Here is a 26226-nt window from a genome sequence, read left to right as displayed (position 1 = left end):
CTTCTTCGCTTTCTTCATTCTTTTCAGAAGTCCTACAACTGCTGTCTCACCATTTTCTCCTATCAACAAATAATTTGTGTCACGTAAGATGCATTTCCTTCGAGTACAAAACAATTGCCCATGCAACAATATTTTAATCTTATCTGTGACACTTTATAAAGGTAATTTTGCTATGAGGGGTAAGGGCAAAAGTGTTGATTTGAGAAATATCAGATGTCACTTGAAATGCACATTTTTTGCTGGATATTCGGGATCCCTTTTTTTTTTCTTGGTAAATGTGGGATCTCTTCTCCTCATTATATATTATGTTTCAATATCTACTATTAGCTTCAGGTGTGATGCCAATATAAGTGAACGCCATATAGATCCCTCTCCTTATGGGAAAATGTTTTTTGACCACCAGGGGAAAATACAATAGCACCCCCTCCCTCTTCACATGAAATGATCTTGCTATCCTCCTATGTGTGAAATCAGTATGTCACACCTCACACCTGATTGGAGCACTTCGCTATGCCGCTTGTTCAGCCCTCATCCCAAATTTAATAAGAAATGTGGTTTCATATACAATTCAGATTGACCCCAATTTTTCTAGATTGATAGACAAATAAGGCTCACTGCTTATATATCAAATTTAAGCACAATCGGAGTTAACCAACATTCAAAAAAAAAAAAAAACCCTCATTGTCTTCCCACATTTGAATACATCAACACAAGAAAATGGAGTTCGCTCAATCACCTTAGTGTTCAACCTACGCACAGGTTTAAGTTGTTCTGTTACAACTTACAAACAAATATAATTGAACAAGGACTGACCAATGGATCTGTAACCTAAATAATGGTATGCCAACCTCATTCTCCTCCAAATACAACTATAATACATAAGAAGACTCCATCTCTCAATCAAAGGCACAAATTTAATCTTAAATTAAGATGCCATATTGAATAGAGTCTTCAACCATTAGTAAACCTACCCTCTTTTTTTTTTTTTCTGGAATACTGCCTTTCATCGCCATTGAAGAGGTTGAAAGTTTGAATTGCTGTGACACTATTAAGAACCTTCAATTATGAATATAACGAAATATCTTCTTGGTCTTCTAAATCCCAGATGACCACTTTACCATCCAATCCTGAATAAAACAGAATCATATTAGAATGGAACTTGTAGTAGGAAAACAATACAATAATACATATTCCCAGGTGACTTGGCACCAGTAAATACAGCCAGTCACTGTTAACTAACCAGAAGTGCTGAAGCGCTTCACTCTACCATCCCCTGTTTTCTCCAATGGCAGAATACAACTACAATTACCAGAACATGACATGTTATGGTTTCATCAATTAAGAGCACATAAACATGAAGAAAGACACGGAAACACAGAAACATGATAGGAGCTTGCAAACAATAGGAGATTGATTACGTACTTTATGCAGTTCTCGTGAACACCTCCCCGAGGTCTTGAAGATTCAACTGCATCATTGCCAACTTGTTTTTGACCATAAAGCTTCCCAAACGCTTCAGAAAACTAGGAAGGGGGGGGGGGAGAGGGCAGTAAGTCACTCTAAAAGCAGATTCATGGAAAGAAAAGCACTGTAGAGTACAGTAAACAATAAAAAATCCACATATTACTCAGAATAAAAGCATGCCTTTCACTTCCCAAACCACCAACCATGTTCCATGTTTTTGTAGATGTCAAGCATGCTTTCAAAGCATGGGATTGCTTTGATAATTACAGTTTTTCTTTTAGTAACAATAAAGAGTATAATTCCAACCATGGGCATAGTACAGAGTGCAGTCAATAAGACAAGATAACCAATAAATATCCAAAGTTGGACTAGTTCATACTACCAGGAATTCAGAAGTCTAGTATGTGCAGTTTATACTCCTAAACACATAACTAGTCAACGATGTTCTATTAGTTAAGAGGGAAAATACTGATCAATGATTAGAAAGCATATGAAGGTTATGCCTCAGAGGTCTTTCCCTTCCCTTGAGGTATATACAAGGACACATGTGGCATGTACCTCCTGTCACGAGAGAAACTTTGAAAACCTAAACCCTAAACCCGGAACATAATTTTTTATGGCTTCTTTCCCAACTTTTTATTGGAATTGTGGTCCTGATGTCTTTCCTCACGACTTCATTTGTGAAATAAAGTTAGTGGTGACCATGGGATGAAACCCCCCCCCCCTCATTTCAGTAGAGCTGACATAGTGTTATAGACTTTAGAATCTAAGAAATTATTGGATTTAATGAAGTTGAATAGAATTTTCTTTGTGAAATGTTATTGTCCTGGGACTTGAGAGAGGCTAGAAATGAGAGACCCCTATTCTATGACACCCAATAATATGGCAAATATCAAATCCATTTGGAAGATCGCTGAGATGCTCCCACCAAGAATACAGCAAGTATCAGGGTGTTTGAGAGATTGATGAATGTGTGCAAACTTTAGTCCCACATCGCCTAGTGGGATATTACTAGGTTAGATGATAACCTATAGCCTCAATGTAGTACAACGTGTTTTAAAGCCTTGAGGCCTATGGGCCAAAGAGGATAATATTGTGCCAACGTTAATGAGGCCGGGGCATTACAAATGATATCAGAGCAGACCCCGAGTGTGTGAGGCCAAAGTGGGAACGTTGTGTCAAAAGGGGGGAAGATTGTGACACTCAAGAATATGACACATACCAAACCCACCTGGGAGATCGGTGAGGTGTCCCCACTAAAAATATGGCAAGTACTAAGGTGTTTAGGAGATCGATAAGGGTGTGCAAACTTTAGTCTCACATCACTTAGGGGGAGATTACTGAGCTAGTTGATAATCTTTAGCCTCCTTCACATGGTACAATGCGTTTTAAAGCCTTGAGGCCAATGGGCCAAAGAGTACAATATTGTGCCAAGGTTAATGAAGTTGGGGCATTACGTATCCCTCCTTTCCCCCCTTCTTCTCCAATCTCCTTGTTTTCTTCTCTCTATGGCTGTTTGTTTTCTGACCATAACTGAAGCTAGCCGAAACCTATTAAAGCTATTTTTGAAGACCTAAAGTTGTTGCTGCCTTTGCTGCTGACCTAAGGAGGCATAGTAACCTGTGGATTCCAGTCTTCAAGTTTTTCTTCCAAAACCTTAACTGAGGTTGATCTCCCTAACCTGTGGGATATTTGGAGGATCAGATTGTCACATCAGTACCCCCACTTGACCCTGTTTGTGGCCTGATCTGAGGCCAGGTTTGAGAGATCTTGAAAATCTCCCAATTACTACATGATTCATGAAATCAGTCCAGTGGTTTTTTTTTATATTTGGGGTTGTTTCATACCATTAAGATCCAATATCGATTGGAATTTGAGCCCCATCTGTTGGCTATTATTTGTGTTCTTGTTAAGGTTCACATTTTCTGGGTTTTGACTAAAATTACATTCGGTGTTAGTGTTCATTTTGCTTCTGTTACTTACCTCTCAGACTGGAGTTATCCCATATTGGTGTAGGGAATTGTTAATGCTTTAAGGGACTGTTACAGCTGTAGTTTACCTATTATTAGTTAATACACATATGCTGTTGTCAGTAACTGAAGTTCAGTACATTTTGTGAAGTTGTTCAGTGATCCTAACTGGGGTTTGGTAGTTCCTACCTGCTTACAGCCAAGAGGTTAATCTTTAACGTTTCCATCCATTGTGTAAAATCGAATGGGAAGCAGAACCTCTTTTTTTTTTGGCTTTGGGGGGCTGGGGGGAGGGAGGGTTTACACACAGCACAAGATTTTGGGAGGATGATCAAGTGAATGGACCTACCTGTGAAGAAATAGATGTTATGAATTCTAGTAACTTGAGGATTTTCTTTGTGTTGTGTATTGATGTATATTGTTGTGGCTCTCACTTAACAGCTCGAGCTTTTGGGATAAGTGGTTGTAACATGGTATTAGAGTCAGGAGGTCAAGTGTTCGATCCTGGTAACTGGTAAGTGCAAGAGGCATGTGTTATGTGTTATTGTACCCCCATTGGTGTCACGTACAAAGCCCCCCGGGAGGGGGGAGGCTTATGTGTTGCTATACACTGTTGTGGTCCATAACAGCTTGAGCTTTTAGGATAAGCAGTTTTAATACTGTGCAATTCATGAAGGTCTATGGAGGAGACCCTTAATCTTAAAGCCATTCAAACTGACCTCTATAAAACCCCTAGTACCCTTCTTGCCTTTTATTCTTTTCCTTCTCTCCCCTGCCCCCAGAGACAAGTAAAAGAAGGTATTCATTGGTGACAAAAAAACTAAGCAAACGGTTATTTTAGAAAAGGACATTCCTTGTTCATAAAGTCTATACCACTGTTCTCAAACTCCTTCCAAGAAGTTACCCTCTCACAATTCACCGTTTCAACAGAATCTAACCAAGCCATCAACATGAAATGATGTCACTTTTTCCCTCTGGGTGGCTCAAATAATCTTTCTGTACATATAAAGGGAGAGAGGTAGAAGAGATCTCAATTGGAGCTACAATTTTTCTCTTCACCCAACTTCTGTGTGTTCAGATAGTCATGTTGCTTGCCATCCTATTTTTTCAGAAAGCAGTCATTCAAGAACACCCACAGATAGATTGAATTGATTTAGTATATAGAAGGGCGTACTCAGCGCACGAGGCTCTCACATGTGCAAAGTCCGGGGGGTAGAAACTATGCAGCCTTACCCCGAGAATGTCGCGAGTCTGTTTCGACCGCTTGACCACCAGGTCACAACATTCGTACCTTACCGTTGGATCAACAAGCCCCAAGAATATATATATTCATCTTCTATTGGAAGAAATTATCCTTGCTCCACTTTTTTTGGGGGATTGGGGTGGGAATGACAAACTATGCTTATTTGTTAATTACAGATATAAGACGAAGGAATGCAAATAAAACAAAGAATTTTGTTGTAAATGTAACGGGAAGAGCAGATATGTAATCCACCAACACAATATCTCCAAGATATACGCATTCCAACTTAAAAAGTTAGCATCATAGGAGCACTGAAATATGTAAACATGAAAATACCTGCGATCCATATTTTGAGCTTGATGATGCCATTTTCCTCTCAGCAAGGAATTTCACAAAGCACCTAGAACACAAATCCCCCCACCCCAAAAGAAAAAAATACATTAGTCAGTCAAACATTGTACAAAGAAAAGACCATTTGACAAATATCCTTTCTAAATAAAGAGAAAATTGCTAACAAGTATAAGTATGACTACAATTAAGGAAACCAACCAGTTGAAAGCTACGTGACTGAAACCAAAATTCTTCTATTGTGCAGGACAACCAAGATTCTGCTTCAAGTGCAACAGGCAAGAAGCAGGAGGCAAGGCTGCAAAGGTGAGCCTCAACTATCTCTAAAATTGAGACTTGAGTTGGGATGGGGGTGCTGGAGAGTTCTATGTGTTTGGATATTGCTCTACTTGAATTTTCTGAGAAGGGTTTGGTGAGTATCAGGGAACATTTTTAAGTCAGGTCATGTAGGGTAAGATATGGTTTAGTACTGATAGTGGTTTGTTGAGCAGGTAGCTTTGTTTTGTAACGGCCACATTGATGCAGAAAGAGAAAGCCAGAAGTAGGATAACTCTAGGGTCAGGATTTTGAATTCTCAAGGGAATAACTAAGGCTCCTCAAAATAGGGTTACATTGCAGGAAGAACATTCAAGAGGATGTGACAATAACAAAGCTAGGGTTCTGATTTAATAACCATCACTTTTTTCCTTTTTGGGTTAGCGTGTGAGGGGCTGGAGAATGGCACTTCTAGCACAAAATGGAGGCTGGAATTCATCCCGGTTCTGCAGTATGACAGCCCAAAGTATCCAATATGAAAATCAACAAAATGGACCCCAACCTGGCATTCAGTATGCTGATGGTCCTTTTATACTACTGGAACTGCCAATCCCTAGCACCTGTAATGTGGGCTTGGACATGTCTGACAATTCTAACCCCCAACTGGGGCTCCCCCTAAGGGCCATGTTGGAGATTGGTAAATCCTCTTTCCCCCTTTTCCCTGTTAAGTCGCAATATGTTCTGTTACCAGTAGGGGTCGCAATGCAACCTACCTGCCCACTTTTAACCCATCCAAACCAAAGCTAATTGTTAATTGAGTTGGGACAGGGTCACGCAATAAGTCAGGCACTAAATGGGCTGGGTTTTACACCCCCTAAATCATAAGTCATAGCAACTATCATGACCTGGGTTCTGTTCCTGAGTTCCTTTCCATCCCCAAAATTCAAAAACCTAAAACACTGATGATGGGTTTTATTCCGCCCTTACTCTTGATATCTGAGTTTGAAATTGTATTGCTACATGCATCGAATGCTCACCATAGTTTTTAAGGCGGTAAGGCGACGGAGGCGTTTGAGGGTCTTTCGGAGCGCCTTAGTGATAAGGCGGGCATAAAGCGTCGCCTTATCCATTAAAGCGTTTTTGTGTAATTTTTTTTATAAAACCAATCTATTTGGCTCAAATCCTAGTTGAATCCTATTACTCATATGTTAAATAAATATTAAAGGTTCATATTCATACCAATGTAAGATATTCATCAAGAAAACAAATCAATAAAGTAAATAAACTAAGTTCATCTTCATCAATCATCAATCATCAATCATCATAACATATTAACATATAATATAAATGCATAATTATGAAACAAAATTATAAATATAAAGAAAAGAAGAAATTCTCCGTCCCACTGACTTATGTGATGTAACAAATCGAATTCTCACCCAATACATCTATCCCCCAGACTTATCGGATGTATTACTTGACGTTTTTGCTTGGTTTGAGTTTTAATGGCATCTGAACCAATGAACTGCTTAAAGAAATTCTCTTTGAGCATTTCTTTGTTTCATCTTTGAATGAGGTTGTTCTTCAGTACAGCTAAATTCAAGCTCTAAAGGCACCAAGGAAAGTGTGTAAATTGAAAAAGTTGACTTCGAATCAGCACAAAGATGTTTATTCTCCATCAGCTTCTATTCCATTAGGCCATGTTTCAGAATATCGTACATATTGCAACATAGATTGACATCTACAATAACAGGATTTTGGATGCACAGAAAGGGTCTTGACGAGTGTTAGAAAAAGAGGAAGCATTGGGAAAAGGGTTCTAAATGTTGACAGGTGAATTGGGTTAGCTATGGGTTTAATTAGCAATGAATGGATTCTAAATGGGTTGGGTCAGAAACAAGATGGGTTGGAGGGAACCCAACCCAGCCAGCCCATTAGCCACCACTAGTTACCAATTTAAAGTAGGGAAGAAAAAAACAAAAAAACAAAAAATTACAAAAAGAACTCAAGTTCTCAAAATATTTTACCAGAATGCTACAATAACTAGGAACTGTATAACTATGTAGCCCAGCTAGAAGGGCCCACCACAGACACATAATCCTGGAACTGATTTCAAAGGATTGCCCCAGGTTGATTGGGTGTAGCAAAATTCACAGATTGTATAGCTCAGTGAAGATAAAATCAAAGAAAAAAGTTGCAAAAAATCAGTTGTGTAATGAGACAATGACATACCATATGCCTCTCTCGTCTGCAGCAAAAACCATAGGATTACAGTCAAATCCTACACCTATCACCATCCTTTCAGAAATAAACAAGACCTGAAGAAAACATCAGGTGATGAAAAAGCAGTCCTCTGTACATGAATATATTTAATTAACAAATATAGAAAAATGAAAAGAAAGTTCTGAATGTAAAGCAAACACAAGAGGATGCTGACCCACATCACGCAGAGGCAAATCACGGAATGCTACATTTTGAGCCAAAGGAGAAGGACCAACATCATCAACAAAGTAGATAGTAGAATTGTGGCCTAGAAAGTCAAACAAACAGAAACAACCTTAGGAAGATAATGATTATTGACAAATAATATTAACTTAATAGAATTATAAAACCATTAGAAGATCAAAATAGAATCAAGAAGCAATGGCAAGGCACATATATGTCCACATATCAAATTATAGAAACGAGTCTGAAGTTTATCTAGATTGTAGTAAATATCTATCAAGTACAATTGATTGTTACCTAGAATCCCTGTGGAATAAAAATTTGGGCAAACAAAAGCAATTGCAATGAATATTGCAATATTTCATCTATTAGGATTGCAGGAAGCACTTCTGATGTCCATAATTAATACACGTCCAAAATGTAAATTATTTTTATTGGAAAGTGATGAAGCAGAGAAAGATTTCTGACCCACATAAGCTAAGGTATTGCCACTTGGGGACCATTTTACACCAAATGCCCAGCTAAATGAAAGATCGAGCTGAATGATTTGCTGGATGACAAAAAAAAGAAATTAGTTATATTTCAAAAGGAAATTATATAAATGATACATTTGGGCCCATGCATTCAAAATGATGTACAAAAATTCAATAGAAAACATTTCCCCGTTAAAATCATGGGACAATTCCTAATTTATAGAAAAATGTGTTGATCTGATATGGTATAATTGAAAACATGAAATGATCAATATTAAATATATAGCACAATGAGTAAAAGGATCATAAAAAAGTATACAAAAATCAGTTTTGAATGGATGCTAGCTGTGTATTTATTTCAGGTTCATGGATGGAAAGTAAGTACAAAAGGAAGACTTGTCTTCGATTTCAGAATAACTAATAAGAGAAAGAAACTAGAAAAATCAATCACGTGGCAAATTTTAGCTAGATAAGGGTAATAAGTAATGCAGGAGTAGATTAAAAGTAACTAACTCCGCAGTTTATAACCCCAAACAATACAAATAGGAGTAAAAAACAAGGAAATAATACCATCAAATAAATCCCCAAGGATACAATACCCATATAGGAGCAAAACCAGTCCAAAACCTAACCCGATAGGAGAGAGAAAGACTTGTTATAGAGCTGGAGAAAGAGAGGTGCGGCCAAGGCTGTAGGAGTTCGATTGAGTTGCACTCTTGGGCGTAGAAAGTCCCTAGGGAGGGTACAAAAACCCCCAAAGTTGAGATGATGATTGTGAAGTTACAAGCTTTCTTGATTTTCTGACCTAGGAGAGAAAACTGAGAAGAACCTTCAAGAACAGAAGCTGAATGCTTCCAACAGTGACTAGGTAAGGATCGTGGGTCCCTTATGAGGCATGGAATACCCTGATTGAAGATCTGGCTGAACAGAGTACAGAAGAGAGAAAGAGAGGAGATCGATCTCTCTCCTATTCCCACTAGGATTGCTGATCGGTTCTGATTTCTGGAGACTTTTATCAAAATCTGTACTATACCTCTTGAATGTTACAGCAAAAAAATAAATAAATAAAAATAAAACAGATAGGGGATTGAGAAGAGTGAAAGAGAATAAAGGAAGTGGCTATCTCAGCCTAGGCTTCTCATCCACAGTTATCTCAACTGCTCTAAACATTTAGTTGCAAACTTTCTTTCATAAATGCAAACTTTCTTTCATTTAAATTTGTCCAATAATGGCACATATGCCTCTCTATTTATAGAGGGGAAGTTTACAATCATACTAATACTAGGAGCTAGTTTCCCAATAGGACTAGACACTCATACTACAACTAGGAGTTAGTTTTCCAATAAGACTAGACACTCCTACTACAATTAAGAATTCAAAATAGGACTAAAACTTGACTTTATGACTCCAACATGGAGTAGGACTAACTAACTAATAGTCCATATAGGACTTTACAACCAACTAATGGCCCAATGGGCCTTTATTGAATTAAATAGCAACTAATTAAACTAATGAATAAAATCCCGTTTTCCTACCTTCTACCCATATTTTAGGCCTATTAAAGTGGCCATTTCAAAGAAAACCCATGGGATCAAAGGCCCAACACATACATAACACAACCCAAGGCTTATTTGCAATAAAATTGCAAATAAGCCCAAGTGACTTATCTACATCAATAAGGGTCTTATTGAACACTTGTTTTTTCATTTTTCTTTTTATTTTTGGGTGCCTTGGTAACAACCTTATTTAACATCTCTGCACATAAGAGTCTAAGACAGATCCTATGCCTATCCAAAACTAACCCAAACTTCACAACCACATACTGCCCCAACAACAAGACTCTTTAAAAAGGAAAAATATGTTTCAATTAAATCCAAAGAGACTTCAATACAAATATACAATCCCATACAACTCATATCTACTAGAGTCATATGCCCCTACACATATGACTTTATCTCAGTGAACTAATAGTGATGTATTAGCATCATCAAACTCTACCAACTTAGGTTAATTACATCTACCCAGCAAAGAAATTTTGTGAATATTCTTAACAACAGTTCTTTCATTTCATCTCACAGACAGGACGGACATGTAAAACAGAAGATTAAAATAGTCCAATACATAGGAATTATATGCATCTGAATGCTTTTGAAGGGTCCTTTTCATTGACAGAGCGTAAAAAATGGAATGATATCTTAGGGATCAACAGGATGAAAGGGTTCTACAAATGTCCAGATGAAATTGATGTTGGAGTACAATTTTGAACTGAATATGCTTTAATAACTTCCTTTCAAGTTAATTAGAAAGTTTGCTACTCTTTAAACACACCCAAAAAAAAAAGAGAATCAAAAGAGCTTTATAATATTTTCATTAATGAGAATATGTTACAACAATTTGGTGCTTAGGAGAGAATGAAAAAGATATTGGACCTCTCCAAATTTTGCATCCGAAGAAAGACTGGTTCCTGAACCCCTGCATTGTCAGACAAATGTAAGCATAGATGATTTAGTACAAATAATCAAAGAGAAATTTTATTTCCTCTCCCAAGTTTCCAAAGTAAAACTTTCAAAAATTGAATTATTATGTTCCTACTATTTATTTAAACATACCTCAAATCAACACCTTTGATGAAAGTGGAGAAAACTCGACATTTTCCATCAGTAGACGCAGTAGCAAGAAGAATCTGCAGTTAACAGTATAAAATACATCATTTATCACACACACACACACACAAAAATCCACGAACAAACTGACGAGCTTTTTTTTCTTTGGGTGGGAGGCAACAGGAAAGTACAAGTTTATCAACATATCAAATGTCACTACAAATCATGCTATTAATTTTTAGAGAACATCATGAAAGATACAAAGTCTGTCAAACTCAGATACCAAATGCACTCTACCTCTTGTTAACTCTGAACAAGTTGCATATTAATGATTTAGATGAAAGAAATCAAATATAGAATTGGGTCCTGATTTCGATCACTGCAGAAACTGAGATATTTTGGGGGTTTCAACAAAAATCACTATCTTCAGTTCATTTAAAATGAGCTTGAATTTGGTGCCAGTCAACATTGAAATATTTCAACTGAAATTACCCAATTACAACAATAATTTGTGACCCTGATTACTTGATAAAGAGATGTTCATCAGAAGAGAGTAAAATATACATTAAATACAATCTATCAAAAAAGAAATATTCATTTAAATACATAAAGCAGCAGTTTTGACCAACTAAATTCAAATTCATCACTCTAAAGCTGTGTTTGATTGCTTTGCCAGGAAGATTGGTGGGAAAGGGATACGGGAGCAAAAAGGGGGACAGCCAGGCTGTCTTCTTTGGTCTCTCTCATATTTAGTGGATTATAAAGTATTAGCGATTCCTTTTGGGGGCACTACATATCTCAATAGGTGAATCAGTTATTAGAGAGCTGAAAGGTGTACTTTAATGGTTCCAAAAGACATAGCCTTGGTGGATGAACTGAGAGATACTTTAAGAATCCATAAGAAATGACCTGATATGAAAATTTTCAGACCAGTTCTATTTAAGGGGAGTAACGTACACAAACCAATATCATCCCTGAATGCTTTTCCTTTCCTTGGAAAGGCGATCACATGCATTCCAAAAGTTTGGGAACAGATTTCCCTTACCGGTCTTTTCAGAAAAGCAACCAACTGCAGCATAAGTAGCACAAGCTAGTCATAAAGGTTATTTCCTAAGAAGTGAGAACTCTAAACCCAAATTAATAAAAGGAGAAGTCCAATAAGGCAAATTGTTTTTGTTCTGAAGTAAGGCTGCCAATGGTATCTGTTTAACTTCCTTACCCTACCCGCCTTTGGAGGGTAATGGTAAGGAGGTCTTAAAGTCCCAATTACCCATCTAAGTGGGGCAATTAGGCTATTTAATGAATATACATCCTATACATACATATAACACATATATCAATACAAAACCCAGCCCATATCCCCATCCCAAACATTATTAGCAATGCATTAACATTGATAATTATAGGTTAAAACCATTAACGATGCTTTAATGTTGACAATTATAATTTGAAAAGTGAAAGAACCTTGATGATGCTTTACTGCCTCACCTTTTTTCCTGCAGGGTAACGGAAATGTACCCATACCCTATAGGATAAGAGTAATCACAAATATCTAAAAACTGCAAAGAAATATCTAAAGGGAGTGCATTTTTCATTTTTTATAGATAATAGAAAAACTGCACAGAAATATCTAAGAAACTACAATATCAGCAAAGGGGGGCAGAAATATGGACTACACTACGCTATGGCCCAAATACATCAAGACTCTACTGATACCCCCCCTAACAAGCTCATCTACTGATGCAGATTCTTCATCAAAATAGGCTTGTTTTATTAGGAATAAGTCTAGGGTTGGGTTCCATAAATGTTAATGTGTTTTGAGTGTATTAGGCTACTTTTATGGGTCTAAACTAGGGGGAGGTTGCATACGGGATTCAGTGATTTGTTTCCTTTTTCTTTAGTTTCCTTTTTAGATGGGGTTATTTAGTTTCTAATTGTAAACCCTCCCCATCATTATTATAAATAAAGGAGAGCTCTCATCATAGAGAGACAATTTTGATTTTGGAAAAAAAGAACTTGCCGCTGGGTGTTTGATCCATTCGACACTTTGTGTTGTGAAGCCCGAGTGGTCTTTTCAAACTTTCTTATCTTTCTTCTTTCAAGTCTACTTTCAAGGTCTACTGCTGCTACAGGTATTTACCCCTTTTCCCTTAACAGTTCTGTCCAGGCGATAGGTTTTCTGGGCAGGAATATCGAATTCTGTTCTGACTCAACCCCTAGTCACTTTTGGCTGATATTTCATTAAAAGAGCAACTCGATCCAGTTTTGGTCCCCATCTGGGCTGTGGTTCTTAAGTTATTAGGAATCTCTATTTTCTTGTCCTCTGGTGACTTTACTAGAACAGAACCAGAATCGACTGTTCTGGGCAGTCCTATTTTGTTGTTGTAGTGTCTATCGTTGATTTGGAACTGTTATCATCCTAATACTACTGCTGACTCATTCCTATTTGTTCACTGCTGGTCTGTTCTATATTTATTATTGGATATTTTGACCTAATCTGTTATGTTTTCTGAGATCGATAGACGCATCTGGTTGTTCCTGATTTCTGTGGATGTTTATTCACCATTTATGATATGTTATGACCCTATTCCTATATCCGATTTAGTCCTTTAATCTGGGCTATATTCTGATCTCATAAATTCCAGTTTCTGGATTCGAAATTCTGATTTCAAAAATCTGTTTCTTCCTTAATTCTGATCTATTATATTGCTGCCTTACTTTGGCTATTCTTGGTTGTTCTTAGTTTAAAAGTTCCTGCAGTCTTGGGTCTAGTTTGGTTGTCCAAATCCATTCCTACATTAAGTGGTATCAGAGCATGGCTGAGAACAACACCCCCACCTTAGCTTCTATTATGGAGTTGATACAGAATATGAGAGCTGAACTAAAGGCTGAATTGAAGGCTGAATTGGATCCAGGTTGTTGAATGAAGAGACCCCACCCCAACAGCCTACTGGCAGTTCACGTACAACACCCGAAGTGGACACTCCAATGAATGTGGTTACTCAGTTGACTAATAGGAGAGCAAACCCTAATCTGAGAGCACCACAGAGGGTTCCGGTGGCACAACCTACTTTTGAAGAGCATGTAAGAGGATACTTTGAGACTGAGCGTCCCGTGCAACAGAGGTATTCTGGAGATTCACAGAAGGTCAAGCTCGATCTGAAGGAGTTTGATGGGAGATATGACCCCCAATTGTTCTATGATTGGATAGTGGCACTAGACGACTATTTTGACTATTATGAGTTACCTGAGGAACGGAAGATGAAACTAGCTCGTGCTAAGCTAGTTGGGGCTGCTCGTGAGTGGTGGAGGACCTATGAGCTAGAGTTGGAAGACCGTGGTAGAGAACCTGCTAGTTGGGAAGAGATGAAGCTTGAATTATCAGATAAATACTTGCCACGCAACTTCAGAGCTCGCATACAAGACCAGCTGAACTCTCTTCGTCAAGGGTCTATGACTGTTGCCGAGTACATGAACAAGTTTGACGCACTTTATTTTCGTACAGGCATAAGGGAGAATGAAAGGCAACTGTTATCTCGGTTTCGACTGGGATTGCGAGTTGAAATCAACAGGGGTATCGGAGTTGTTGAAGTGCACTCAGTGAGGGATTGTTTTGACAAGGCCCTACGAGCAGAGGAGCTTCTAGCACAGCCAGTTAGAAGGTTTGGTTTCCAAGCTGGGGAGGTAAAGAAGAATTTTCCAGCCACTAAACCTAGTAGCTCAACACCTCCAAAATCCACTTTTCCTCCACGAGCTGATCATAAAGGAAAGGCACCCATGACAGGTAGTAATAAGGTACAGTGTTTCCATTGTCAAGAGATAGGACATTTTGCTAAGTCTTGTCCGCATAAGCAGAGGGTTAATGCAGTAGTTGAGGTTGAAGACTCCAATGAGGAGGATGAGTCAGCCCTTTATCCCTACCCATTAGATGATGATGATGATGGTGGATATGACTATGATATGAAAAACACTAATGAGAATGATACCCAGGGAATAAATATTGTTACTCGCATATTGGTGGCTGAAACCAAAGGAGAGGATTGGCGACGTAACTGCATATTCTACAGCCGTACGAAGTCAAGTGAGCATACTTGTCAGATTATCATTGATAGTGGCAGTTGTGTCAACGTTGTTTCTGAAGCCTTTGTGAAGAAAGCAACCTTGAAAGCTGACTCACATCCTCAGCCTTATAAGGCATCCTTGCTGAATGGTAATACCTTAGAGGTGAATAAGAGGTGCTCAGTTCCTTTGAAACTTTACCGATATGAAGAGAAAGTTTGGTGTGATGTGATCCCAATGAAACTCACAGATGTATTGCTTGGTCGTCCCTGGATGTATAACAATGATGCCATGGTTGGAGGGAAGAAGAATCTGTGTACTTTCATGTGGAAGGGAGTTCCTACAACTTTCTATCCGGTAAATGTGCCGGCTGAAATACGGTGGAAGAGATCATTAAGGTCAAATCAGAAGGGCATTGACAATGAGAAGAAGGTATTAGCTCTGCCCACAAAGGAGTTGCTAACTATTTCCCATAAACAGTTCTTACGCACAAGTCATGAGACTGGAATGGTTATGGCACTTGTTACTAGGGAAGTCACCCCCCAACCTGAGGTAACGTATAGTGCACCTATCAGAGAGCTCCTGTCTGATTTTTCTGACTTAGTCCCTGATGATCTCCCAGATGAGTTGCCTCCCATGAGAGACATACAGCATGCCATTGACTTGGTACCTGGTTCGGTTTTACCCAACCTTCCTGCTTACAGACTTAGTCCTACTGAGCACGCCGAGCTGAAACGGCAAGTGGATGGGTTACTACAGAAGAGCTTAAGTCCTTGTGCAGTACCAGCTTTACTCACACCAAAGAAGGATGGTTCTTGGCGTATGTGTGTGGACAGCCGTGCTATCAACAAGATAACAGTCAAGTATAGGTTTCCTATACCACGACTAGATGATATGTTGGATATGCTGTCCGGGGCAAAGGTCTTTTCCAAGCTAGATCTGAGGAGTGGCTATCATCAGATTCGCATCCGTTCTGGGGATGAGTGGAAGACCGCCTTTAAGACCAAGGATGGCTTATATGAGTGGAAAGTCATGCCGTTCGGTCTGACAAATGCACCTAGTACTTTTATGAGGGTGATGACACAAGTCCTTCGTCCCTTCATTGGTCGCTTTTTGGTTGTTTATTTTGATGACATTCTGGTATACAGTAAGAACCAAGAAGAGCATAAGGATCACTTGAGGCAAGTCTTGAGAGTACTCCGTGCTGAGAAGTTATACATTAATCTCAAGAAGTGTTCCTTCATGCTGCCCAAGGTTGTATTCCTTGGATTTATAGTGTCATCAAAGGGGGTTGAAGCTGATCCAGAGAAGATCAAGAGCATCACTGATTGGCCCACACCTAAGACTCTAACAGAAGTCCGTAGCTTCCATGGGTTGGCTTCCTTCTATAGGAGATTTATTCGGAACTTCAGTGCAGTAATGGCACCCATCACTGAATGTATGAAGTCGAGTAAAAGGAAGTTTGAATGGACAGCTGCAGCGACCAAAGCCTTCGCTCTTGTGAAGAGGAAGATGACCGAGGCACCCATCCTACGCCTACCAGATTTTGACAAAGTATTTGAGGTAGCTACAGATGCTTCACATGTTGGGCTAGGAGGAGTGATAATGCAAGGAGGACACCCCATCGCTTTTTATAGCGAAAAATTGAATGAGGCCAAGAAGCGCTATTCAACTTATGATCTGGAGTTGTATGCAGTCGTCAAGTGTACGCCATTGGAGGCACTACCTCATTGGTAAGGAGTTCATTTTGTACACTGATCATGAGGCCTTGAAGCAAATGGGTAGCCTACTTCAGGAGTTTGTATTTGCTATAAGTACAAGGCACTGTCTTTATGGAGTTACAACAAGGTGGGCAGCACTTAAAGTACTCTATTCATGACGGGTACTTGTTCTTTGGCACGCGGCTTTGTATCCCAAACTCTTCCCTACGTCATCACATCATACGAGAGTTACATGGAGGAGGATTAGGGGGACATTTTGGAAAAGATAAGACTCTTGCACAGGTGACTGATCGATATTATTGGCCATGCATTGCAAAGGATGTCGACATGTGATCAAGAGATGCCGTGTATGTCAGTTGGCAAAAGGGGGAAAACAGAACACAGGTTTATACTCTCCACTACCTGTTCCTCATGCACCGACTATGAGAAGACATGGCCTTCTATTCTTGACATTGCAGAATTTCCTACAACAGCTCAGTGAATAGGACAACAGGTCTACTCCTTTTGAGATCTTGCTAGGTTGCCTCAACTGAAGCCACCCACTTCTGAAGTTATTGAAGACGTCTTGGATGATAATTACAAGACGCCGTGGCACCGGTTATCACACTTTTCTTGTCAAGTGGAAAGGCCGTCCCCGTAGTGACTGTACTTGGATTCATGCTGATGATTTCAAGAGACTTGATCCCGACTTGTATGAGCGTTACATGTCCCTTATCCATTCGTCGGAGTCGAATGTTTCCAAGCCGGGGAGAGTTGATGCAGATTAATTACCAAAATATGCTTGTTTTAATAGGAATAAGCTTAGGGTTGGGTTGTATACGTGTTGGGCCTTCAGTCCATGTGGTTTGGAGTATATTGGGCCACTTTTATGGGTCTAAACTAGGGGTTCTAAGGTTGCATACGGGATTCAATGATTTGTTTCCTTTTACTTTAGTTTCCTTTTTAGATGGGGTTATTTAGTTTCTAATTTCAGTACCTAAATTAGTTTCTAATTTTCAGTCATAAATTAGTTTCTATTTCCAGTTTAGCAACTAAGACTTTCTATTTTGTAAGTTTCTATTTTCAGATTTTAGTAACTAGTTTAGTTTCTAATTTTTAGTTTCCTATTTCAGTTTTTGGAAACTAAAGTTAGTTTCTATTTTCTTGTAATCCCATCATTATTATAAATAAAGGAGAGCTCTCATCATAGAGAGATGATTTGATGAACAAAAAAAGATGCTACTGCGTTTCTCCTCTATGAGGGTTCTTTGTGTTTGATCAAAGAAGAAGGGTTTGGTGTTTGATCCAAGCGACTCCTTGCGGCGTGAGGTCCAGGAGGTTTTCTTCAAGCTTTCTTATTTCTTTCAAGTTTGTTTTCAGTTATTTTTTGGTTGTTCTTTGGTCTACAAGTTCCTGTTGTTTGGGTCTAGTTTGACTTGTCAAATCTAGTCCTACATTACCTGTCATGTTGCACAGGGTTGTGGGCAATAGTTATGGCAGCCTTATTGTCACAATAAAGCCTTATAGGTGCCTCAGTATCAAATCTCAACTCTTGGACTAACCTTCTCAACCAGAGAAGCTCACACATTCCATGAGCCATTGCTCTAAATTCTGCCTCTGCACTAGACCGAGCCACCACAGATTGTTTCTTGCTTCGCCATGTAACTAGGTTTCCACCTATAAATGTGCAATAGCCTGATGTAGATCTCCTATCAGAGAGTGAGCCAGCGCAATCTGCATCAGTGAAGCCTTCTATTCTCATAGGTTATGCTTGGAAAAAAATAGTCCTTTTCCTGGAGAGGACTTCAAGTACCGGAGAATGTGCTAAACCGCATCCAAGTGCCCACTCTTGGGAGCATGCATAAATTGACTCACCACCCCCACTGCATAAGTAATGTCTGGGCGAGTCAAGGAAAAATAGATAAGCTTCCCAACTAGCTTTTAATATTTCCCTGCATCAACAAGAGAAGGGCCAACATCTCCTCTTAGCTTATGATTCTGCTCAATAGGAGAACTTGTAGGTTTGCAGCCTAACATTCCCGTTTCTTTCAAAAGGTCTAGAATAAATTTCCTTTGGCATATATTTATGCCCTTCTGGGATTTAGACACTTTAATCCCCAGGAAGTACTTTAGGGGTCCCAGATCTTTGATTTCAAACTGTTAGGCTAAGTAGTTCTTCAGCTTGGCTATCTTAGCTCTGTCATCTCCAGTCACCACAATGTCATCAACATAGACAATCAGGGCTGTGATGGTGCCATTACCTTGCTTAGTGAACAACGTGTGGTCAGCCTGACTTTGGGAATAACCATTCTTCAGAATGGCCTGTCTAAACCCTTCAAACCAGGCCTTTGGAGATTGTTTAAGACCGTACAGAGCCGTATTGAGAAGACACCTTTCCTACAGTTGAAAGGAACTTAAAGCCGGGAGGAGTTTGCATATACACCTCCTCTTCTAAGTTTCCATGTAGGAAGGCATTCTTCACATTTAACTAGTACAATGGCCTATCCTTATTCGCTGCCAGAGATTAAAGTGTTGCAGTTGCACGATGGACTTAGAAAAAAAAAATCTTTTGATTTGATTTTCTATTGTTTTAGAAATAATTTCTTTTTAAATTAGCTAGCTTCTAATTTTAGAATAGTTTCCTTTCAAGTAGTTTCCATTAATTGTTTGATTTTTTTCCTTTATATTGGACATGTAAACGATGGAGAAGTTCAGTTTTTAGACTTGATGAATAGAAACTTGGTTGAAAATTTTATTAGTTTTGAAACTATGGCTGCCGACCCCTTTTTTCTCCCTCTCTGAAATCTTCTAATCTCTTCTTTTCCCTCTCCTATTTTCGTCTTTAGTTCTTCTTCATCTCCATTACTTTCTCCTTTATTTCCTTTCCTTTTTTTTTTTCTCAACTGCTGGATACTGTTCATCATCTCTGCTGGGCGGTGATACCTAATACAGAACAAGAGCTTGTTGCATCCTTGTTCTGTACTGGTTGACTCTGAAATTTTGGTCGAAGGCTCCTACTTTGAAGGCGATTCAGACCCTAGAGGATCACTTCCAAGGTCCTAGGTTAGTTTTGTGGGTTTGTTAGAGCACCTCCTTGGGGATCCTCGCTTGAAGTTTTAGAGCAACTTTCCGCCCCTGTTTTGGATCCTAGGAAGAAGATAACACAATTGTGAGTTGCCCCTTTTCTGTCTTTTAATTCTGTTTTACCATTATGCCCCTTTTTTTTGGTCTCTAATTCTTTCATATCCCTTGTTTCTATTTCACTTCCTATTGTAGCCCCATCAAATCACTTTTAATTCCTTTTATGTCCCCTCTTCCAAATAGCTCAATAATAAACTGTTTATTTACATAACTGCCACTGGTTTGTTTAAATTAAATTATTTGTTGATTGTGGGCCCATAAGCGATCCGACTCCCTCGGATCCGCATAAAAAAGGACCCTTATGGTGTTATGCTTAGCCACAGCAGCAAATGTTTCCTGATAGTCAATCTCATACACTTGACTGTATCCTTGTTCCACTAACCTTGCTTTGCACCTCTCAGTAGTACCATTTGACCGATACTTGATTGTGTAGACCCACCTGCATCCAACTAGAGTTCTCCCCATTGGAAGATCAACCAATTTCCAGGTACAATTTTTTTCCAGATCCATCATTTCCTCAGTCATGGCTTGCTTCCACTTAGGGTTAGACATAGCTTTAGAAACATTCTTGGGAATAGAAGCAGATGAGAGTGCAATAGTAAATGCAACACCTGCAAGAGAGAGAGAGAGAGAGAGAGAGAGAGAGAGAGTTATAGGAAAAAAGCTGGTTTATAAGATTAGTACAAGCTCTCTTTCCCTTTCCAATAGCAATAGGAAGATCTAACTCTGATGGGGAAGGAAGGATATTACCTGACTGAGGAGGGTGGATCTAACTCTTGGCAGGTCTTCTTGTTCCTCTTTGTGTACACAATGGTCACCTTTTCATTACCTGAACCTGAACCACCTCTTGAATGATCACCAACATCAATAATATCCACTTCTTTGTGTTTCCTAATGTCAAGCATAAAAGGAGAGATGGGCAATGGGTCAAGAAAAAGGATCTCATCAGTAGCCTTTTCACTTTTATTATGATCCCCCTGAAAAAGATGCTGATGAGGGGCAAAAAAGGGTGCAGACTCAAGGAAGGTGACATCTTTAGAGAGAAGCCTTCGTCTGGAAGAAGGGTGATAGCACTTGTATTCGTTGGTAGTGGAGGAATAGCCAAGAAAGATACATTTAAGAGCCTTGGTGTCCAGTTTAGTCCGAGAAGACTTATTAGCATGGACATAACAGATACACCCAAACACTTTGGGGGGAAGAGAGAAAGAAGAAGACTGAGGAGACATAGTGTCCAACGGAGTTTTGAAGCCAAGGAGTTGTGTTAGCATACGGTTGATAAAAAAAGTAGCAGTAAGGAGATCATCAAACCAAAAATTTTTAGGAACATGCATGCCAAAGAGAAGACTCCTACTGACCTCCAATAAATGACGGTTTTTCTTTTCAGCTACCCCATTTTGTTGGGGTGTGTCAACACAAGCTAGCTGATGAATAATGCTATGGTTGGTAAAAAAGTCTTGAAGACCAACATACATATACTCCTCCCCCCCTTTGTTACAACGAAAAATTTTAATTTTGGTGTCAAACTGTGTACATATCATATGATAAAAAGTTTTAAAGGCATCATACACATCACTCTTGTGCTTCATTAGAACAGTTTAAGTGGCACGGGAAAAATCATCAACAAAAGAAACAAAGTAACAAAAACCATGTAAAGTAGAAGTAGACGGCCCCCAAACATCAGAGTGCACAATGTGAAATGGAACAGTAGATCTATTACTATGATAAGGATAAGAAGAACGACAATGTTTGGAAAAAATACATGGTTCACAATGAAAGACATAAGAACTAGGAAAATAAGTAAATATATAAGGTAATTGTTTCCTCATAACAACAAAAGATGGATGTCCTAAACGTTGGTGCCACAATATCATAGAATCCACAGGACTACTATCAGTACATCCACACACATAAGACTGAGTTGCAGCCAAAAAATGTGATTGAGGTTCAAGTAGGTAGAGTCCTTTCTCCTCATGCCCACTGCCAATAATCTTCTTCATCACCAAATCCTGAAAGAGAAAATGAGAAGGAAAAAAACTGGCACGACAATTTAAGGATTTTGTCAGGTGACTCACAGATAAAAGATTACGAGTAAGGTCAGGAACGTGAAGAACAGAATCAAGTGAAATGGAAGAAGTAATAAGAATGCTACCGTTACCAGAAATGGAGGAAAGAGAGCCATCAGAAACCCTAACCTTATCTCTACCGAAACAAATAGAGTACGTATCATAATAATGAGATTGGGGAAGCTGAAGATAAAAAGAGATATAAGGTCACCAGAAATGAGGGAAGAAAGATTGTAGGGAAAGCAAGGTCGAGAAAATATGATGACTTCTATAACAATTTAAATACCAAGGGGAAAAGGCTATTTATAGGATAGCTAGATTTCGGGAAAAGAAGAGCAGGGATCTCGACCATGTTCGATGTATTAAGAATGAGGAGGGTACAATGCTTGTGAATGATGAAGACATAAGGAAGAGATGGGATGAGTGTTTTTGTAACCTACTTAATGGAGACAAGCCCTAATAGGAGTGGTTCAAGTATTCTGCAGGACAACAGGAATCATAGGTATGTATTCAAGATAGGAGTGATTGAGGTTATTGAAGCCCTAAGGAAGATGAAGGTGGGGAAGACTCTAGGTCTAGATGAGGTCCCAATTGAACTGTGGAAGAGCTTGGGACCACGTGGGATTGTTTGGTTAACCAAGCTGTTTAACAAGATCATGAACACGAAAAAGATGCTGGATGAGTGGAGGAGAAGTGTTATTGTCCCAATCTACAAAAATAAAGGCAATATTCAGAGCTGCAACAACTATAGAGGCATAAAACTTATGAGTTATACTATGAAACTATGGGAGAAGGTAATAGAGCTTCGCATAAGAAGAGAAACCAATATCTCAAGGAACCAGTTCGGTTTGATGCCTGGGAGATCCACTACAGAAGCGATTTACCTTTTTAGAAGGCTGATGGAAAAATCCAGAACCTACAAGAGGGATCTTTATATGGTCTTTGTTGACTTAGAAAAGGCCTATGGCAGGGTCCCCAAAGATTTAATTTGATAGGTTTTAGAGACGAAAGGGGTGTCAAGTAAATTCGTGGATATAATTAAAGACATGTATGGAGATGTGGTGACTAGTGTGAGATCAGTGAGAAGCCAGGGTGCTGAGTTTCCAATTAATATCCGATTACATCAAGATTTTGCATTAAGCCCCTACTATTTACACTTATCATGGATGATTTAACCAGGGATATTCAAGGAGAGATCTCGTGGTTATTTTTCTTTTTTGCAGATGATATTGTTCTGGTCGGTAAAATTGTGGCAAAGATTAACGATAAGTTAGAACTATGGAGATATACTTTGGAATCAAGAGGTCTTAAGATAAGTAGAACGAAGACGGAATATATGGTGTAACTTTAGTCGATTGAGGATCGATGGTGAGGGAATGAAAATTGATGGGAGAGCGATCCCGCAAAGTGACTACTTTAAATATTTGGGCTCTACCTTAAACACGGAAGGTGAGATTGATGATGATGTTTCCCACAGAATTGAAGTAGGATGGATGAAATGGAGAGGGCCGTCTAGAGTGTTATGTGTTCGACGGATTCTTCTAAAGCTTAAGGGAAAATTCTATAGGACTGTCATGAGACCAGTTATGATGTATGGTGTAGAATGTTGGGCAGTCAAGAAGCATAACATAGATAAATTGAATATGGCTGTGAGGAGGATGTTGAGATGGATGTGCGGTAAAATCCTGAGAGATAGAATAAGAAATGACTAGGTTAGAACCAATTTAGGAATTGCCCCAATTCAAGATAAGCTCAGAGAATGTCAGTTACGATGGTTTGGGCATGCCCAAAAGAGGCCTTTGGATGCCCCAGTACGGAGGAGTGACTAAATGCAGATGGATGGAGCCAAAAGGGCTAAGGGCAGGCTAAAAATGACCATTGATAAGTTAGTGAAAAGAGACATGCAAAAGTTAAGTCTTCACCTAAGTATAAAATCGAATAGAGCTACTTGGAGGGCTATGATCTTGGTTGCCGATTCGTGAGTGGGATATCCAATTTTATTTTATGCATTGGATCCATGTAGCCGACCCCATTTAGTTGGGATAAGGTTGAGTTGTGTTGTTGTATCATAATAATGGGACGTACCAATTATATGATCTGTAGCACCAGAATCAATAACCCAAGATGGAACTGTGGAAGGGGCAGATGAGAAAACCTGTAAGGCGGAAGCTGAGGAATTTGGCATTGTAAGGGAAGAAGATGATGAGCCTCCTAGTTGAGATATGACTCTGCAGAATCCTGCAGTATCCTCCCTAGTAAGGGAACTATGCTCTGCCTGTGGGCTAGGAGCAGACCCTGTAGTAGTATGCTAGGCGTCAACACTGTGGGCTCTAGCTCAGCCACTACGTCTACCACAAGCACCACTAGAACCACCACGTGTGCCAGGAGGTCGACCTTGAAGAACCCATCATCTCTCTTTGGTGTGCCCAGACTTCCCACAATGATCACATCGTCTGTCATCTCCATTATGTGGGCCTTCGCCTCGGCCACCACCACGCCAATCTCTTCTAATAGTAAGAGTTGACCACTCAAGGGGGGGGACATTGATGTAGCAGTGCCACGATGGATCGATCCAAAACCGGTCCAGAACCCAGATCCAGAACCAAATCCAATTTGGGATCAAAGTTACTGATTTCGGTTCAAGGATATTGGAATATTCTAGGATTTTATTTTATTTGTAATATTTTATTTTAGGTAATTTCTAGATAGGTAAAATGTTTCCAATTTGAGTCTTTTGTTTTTAATTCTATTAATCTAGATTTAGGAGATTTATTTCTGTTTGTGTCTTAAATAAGGCATGTAACCCAAATTATAGAATTAATGAAGAATGAATTGATTTGAGTAGTGCCTGTGTGGCTGCCCTTCTGCTGTGCGACAACTCCCCCTGCCCCCTTCTTCTCTTTCTTCCTCCTTTCCCTTTCTTCATCACGGTTCTGTTTCCTTTCCCTGTTTCTGGGCAGTAACAGCAGCCCTGATTGCTGAAGTCGATCTCCATTGATACCCCTCAGATGAGCCTGAGATTTAGGGTGTGAGAACCTCTATCCTAGGCAACCCGAACCCTAGAACTTCAGCCCCGAAGACCCTTCCTGTGGTGAGGAGCAAAACCTGCAACTGGGTTCCAGCAACATCTATAGCTAGCTTCAGTTTAAGGAGCTTCCCACATCATTCCAGCCTGCTGATCTGAGCAGCTCCCTGGTGGGTTTGGTAGACCTTCTCCTTGAGATCCTTCACCTGGAATTTTAGGCTCAATAGACAAACATTAAAGGAGATCTCTACACCTAAGCCTGGCTGGTCTTTCCACCATGGGTTTGTGAAGCAAGGAAGAAGAAGACTCTTCTTTCCTCACGGTTCTTATAAGTTTTAAAGCCTTCCCTCTTGACATAATTATTATATCGTTGATTTCCCCTATTGCCCATCTCTTTAATTCCTTTTTGTCTTGTTTATCTCCTTATCTTAAGGTATTTTTGTCTTTGTCTCTTTAATTCTTTGTCCTTTAATTACCCTTAGTTCCAATTCTGACCTGAGCAATAAATCAAATTCCCACTTGTGCCCACACTTGTGAACCGACCCACTTAAACATTAGGAATTTCTGGTTAATTACAAAAGTGCCGTTCCACCCTTAGAACTTCAATGTAATTACAGGACTGCCACTCCAGTGCAAACATCAGTCTATTTACGGTTTTGCCACCTAATCTTAGGCCTGAATTACTTAAGTTATTAAGAGGGCCTACATCCATCCCAGTTGAGTCTCCTTGGGGCCCACCGGCCCCTCATTAGACATGTTTCATGGCCACCCGCCTGGTCTCCTCACTTTGCAAATAGCTACACACTTCATCAAGGGATGGAAGAGGAGACCGGTCCAATATTTGTATCCGGATTGGCTTATACTCGGGATTCAACTCACCAAGCAAAATAAGAACCCATTCCTTTTCAAGAGTCCGTGATACACCTTAGTTTCATCCTCAGGATTTGATAGTTGGAGGTCCCTATAGTGATCATACTCCTCCCAGAGACTAATGACAGTGTTATAGTGCTTAGAAATGGTCCTGTTCCCTTGCTTCATGCCAATGGCCTTCTGAAGTAGTTGATAAACTTTGGCCGAGTCACCCACACGGTCCCAAATATCTTTAGCAGTTTCTTTCCTCATAAACCTTCTGCCAATCTCAGGTTAAAAATCAGCCATGTCATAACAGTGGAGTTGTTAGTCTCCCATTTTCAATATGATGGATCATTTGGGTTCGGGGAATCACCAAAGAGGGCTCCAAGTCCACTATCTTCATACATGTTGTGGATGAGGAGTCAAACACTCTTTCCCCGAACTAAACAAGAAAAATTCCAGCAGCCAAACCAAGCATACACTTAAAAAAAAAGATTCACACCATCTACCTTCTTCAAGAGGTAGGATCATAAAAAAAAAAACTCCCATTGGTATCTCCATGGTCTCCTTTCATGCCTCCCTCAA

At 39.4% G+C, this 26226-nt stretch overlaps 1 protein-coding gene across 1 annotated transcript; it reads right to left on the bottom strand.

Moving 5' to 3' along the window:
- Positions 1-593: 593 nt before the first annotated feature.
- LOC122069703 (actin-related protein 2/3 complex subunit 1A-like) lies at positions 594-25911 on the bottom strand. The gene is made up of 10 exons (XM_042633775.1): positions 25669-25911; positions 10808-10881; positions 10628-10670; positions 8194-8275; positions 7722-7810; positions 7513-7598; positions 5014-5077; positions 1423-1523; positions 1241-1299; positions 594-1127 (listed from the first exon to the last, which is right to left on the bottom strand). Exons 1-10 carry the CDS (start codon positions 25909-25911, stop codon positions 1063-1065), a joined length of 906 nt encoding a protein of 301 aa, XP_042489709.1. The 3' UTR covers positions 594-1062.
- Between the last annotated feature and the right edge of the window lie 315 nt (positions 25912-26226).

Source organism: Macadamia integrifolia, unplaced genomic scaffold, assembly GCF_013358625.1.
Source record: "Macadamia integrifolia cultivar HAES 741 unplaced genomic scaffold, SCU_Mint_v3 scaffold69, whole genome shotgun sequence".
Lineage (NCBI taxonomy): Eukaryota > Viridiplantae > Streptophyta > Magnoliopsida > Proteales > Proteaceae > Macadamia > Macadamia integrifolia.
Note: the sequence above shows the minus strand (reverse complement) of the source record. Positions and strands in the feature narration are given on the sequence as shown.

What these genes read in the sequence shown, in the direction of transcription:
- LOC122069703 (XM_042633775.1), bottom strand. Translation starts at nt 25,911, where the DNA reads ATGAGGAAAGAAACTGCTAAAGATATTTGGGACCGTGTGGGTGACTCG. An exon ending in CAATACCTTAGCTTATGTGG is followed by an intron (nt 7,811 to 8,193) that starts GTCAGAAATCTT and finishes TTGACTTTCTAG; the next exon opens with GCCACAATTCTACTATCTAC. An exon ending in GAAGCGCTTCAGCACTTCTG is followed by an intron (nt 1,128 to 1,240) that starts GTTAGTTAACAG and finishes TGTTTTATTCAG; the next exon opens with GATTGGATGGTAAAGTGGTC.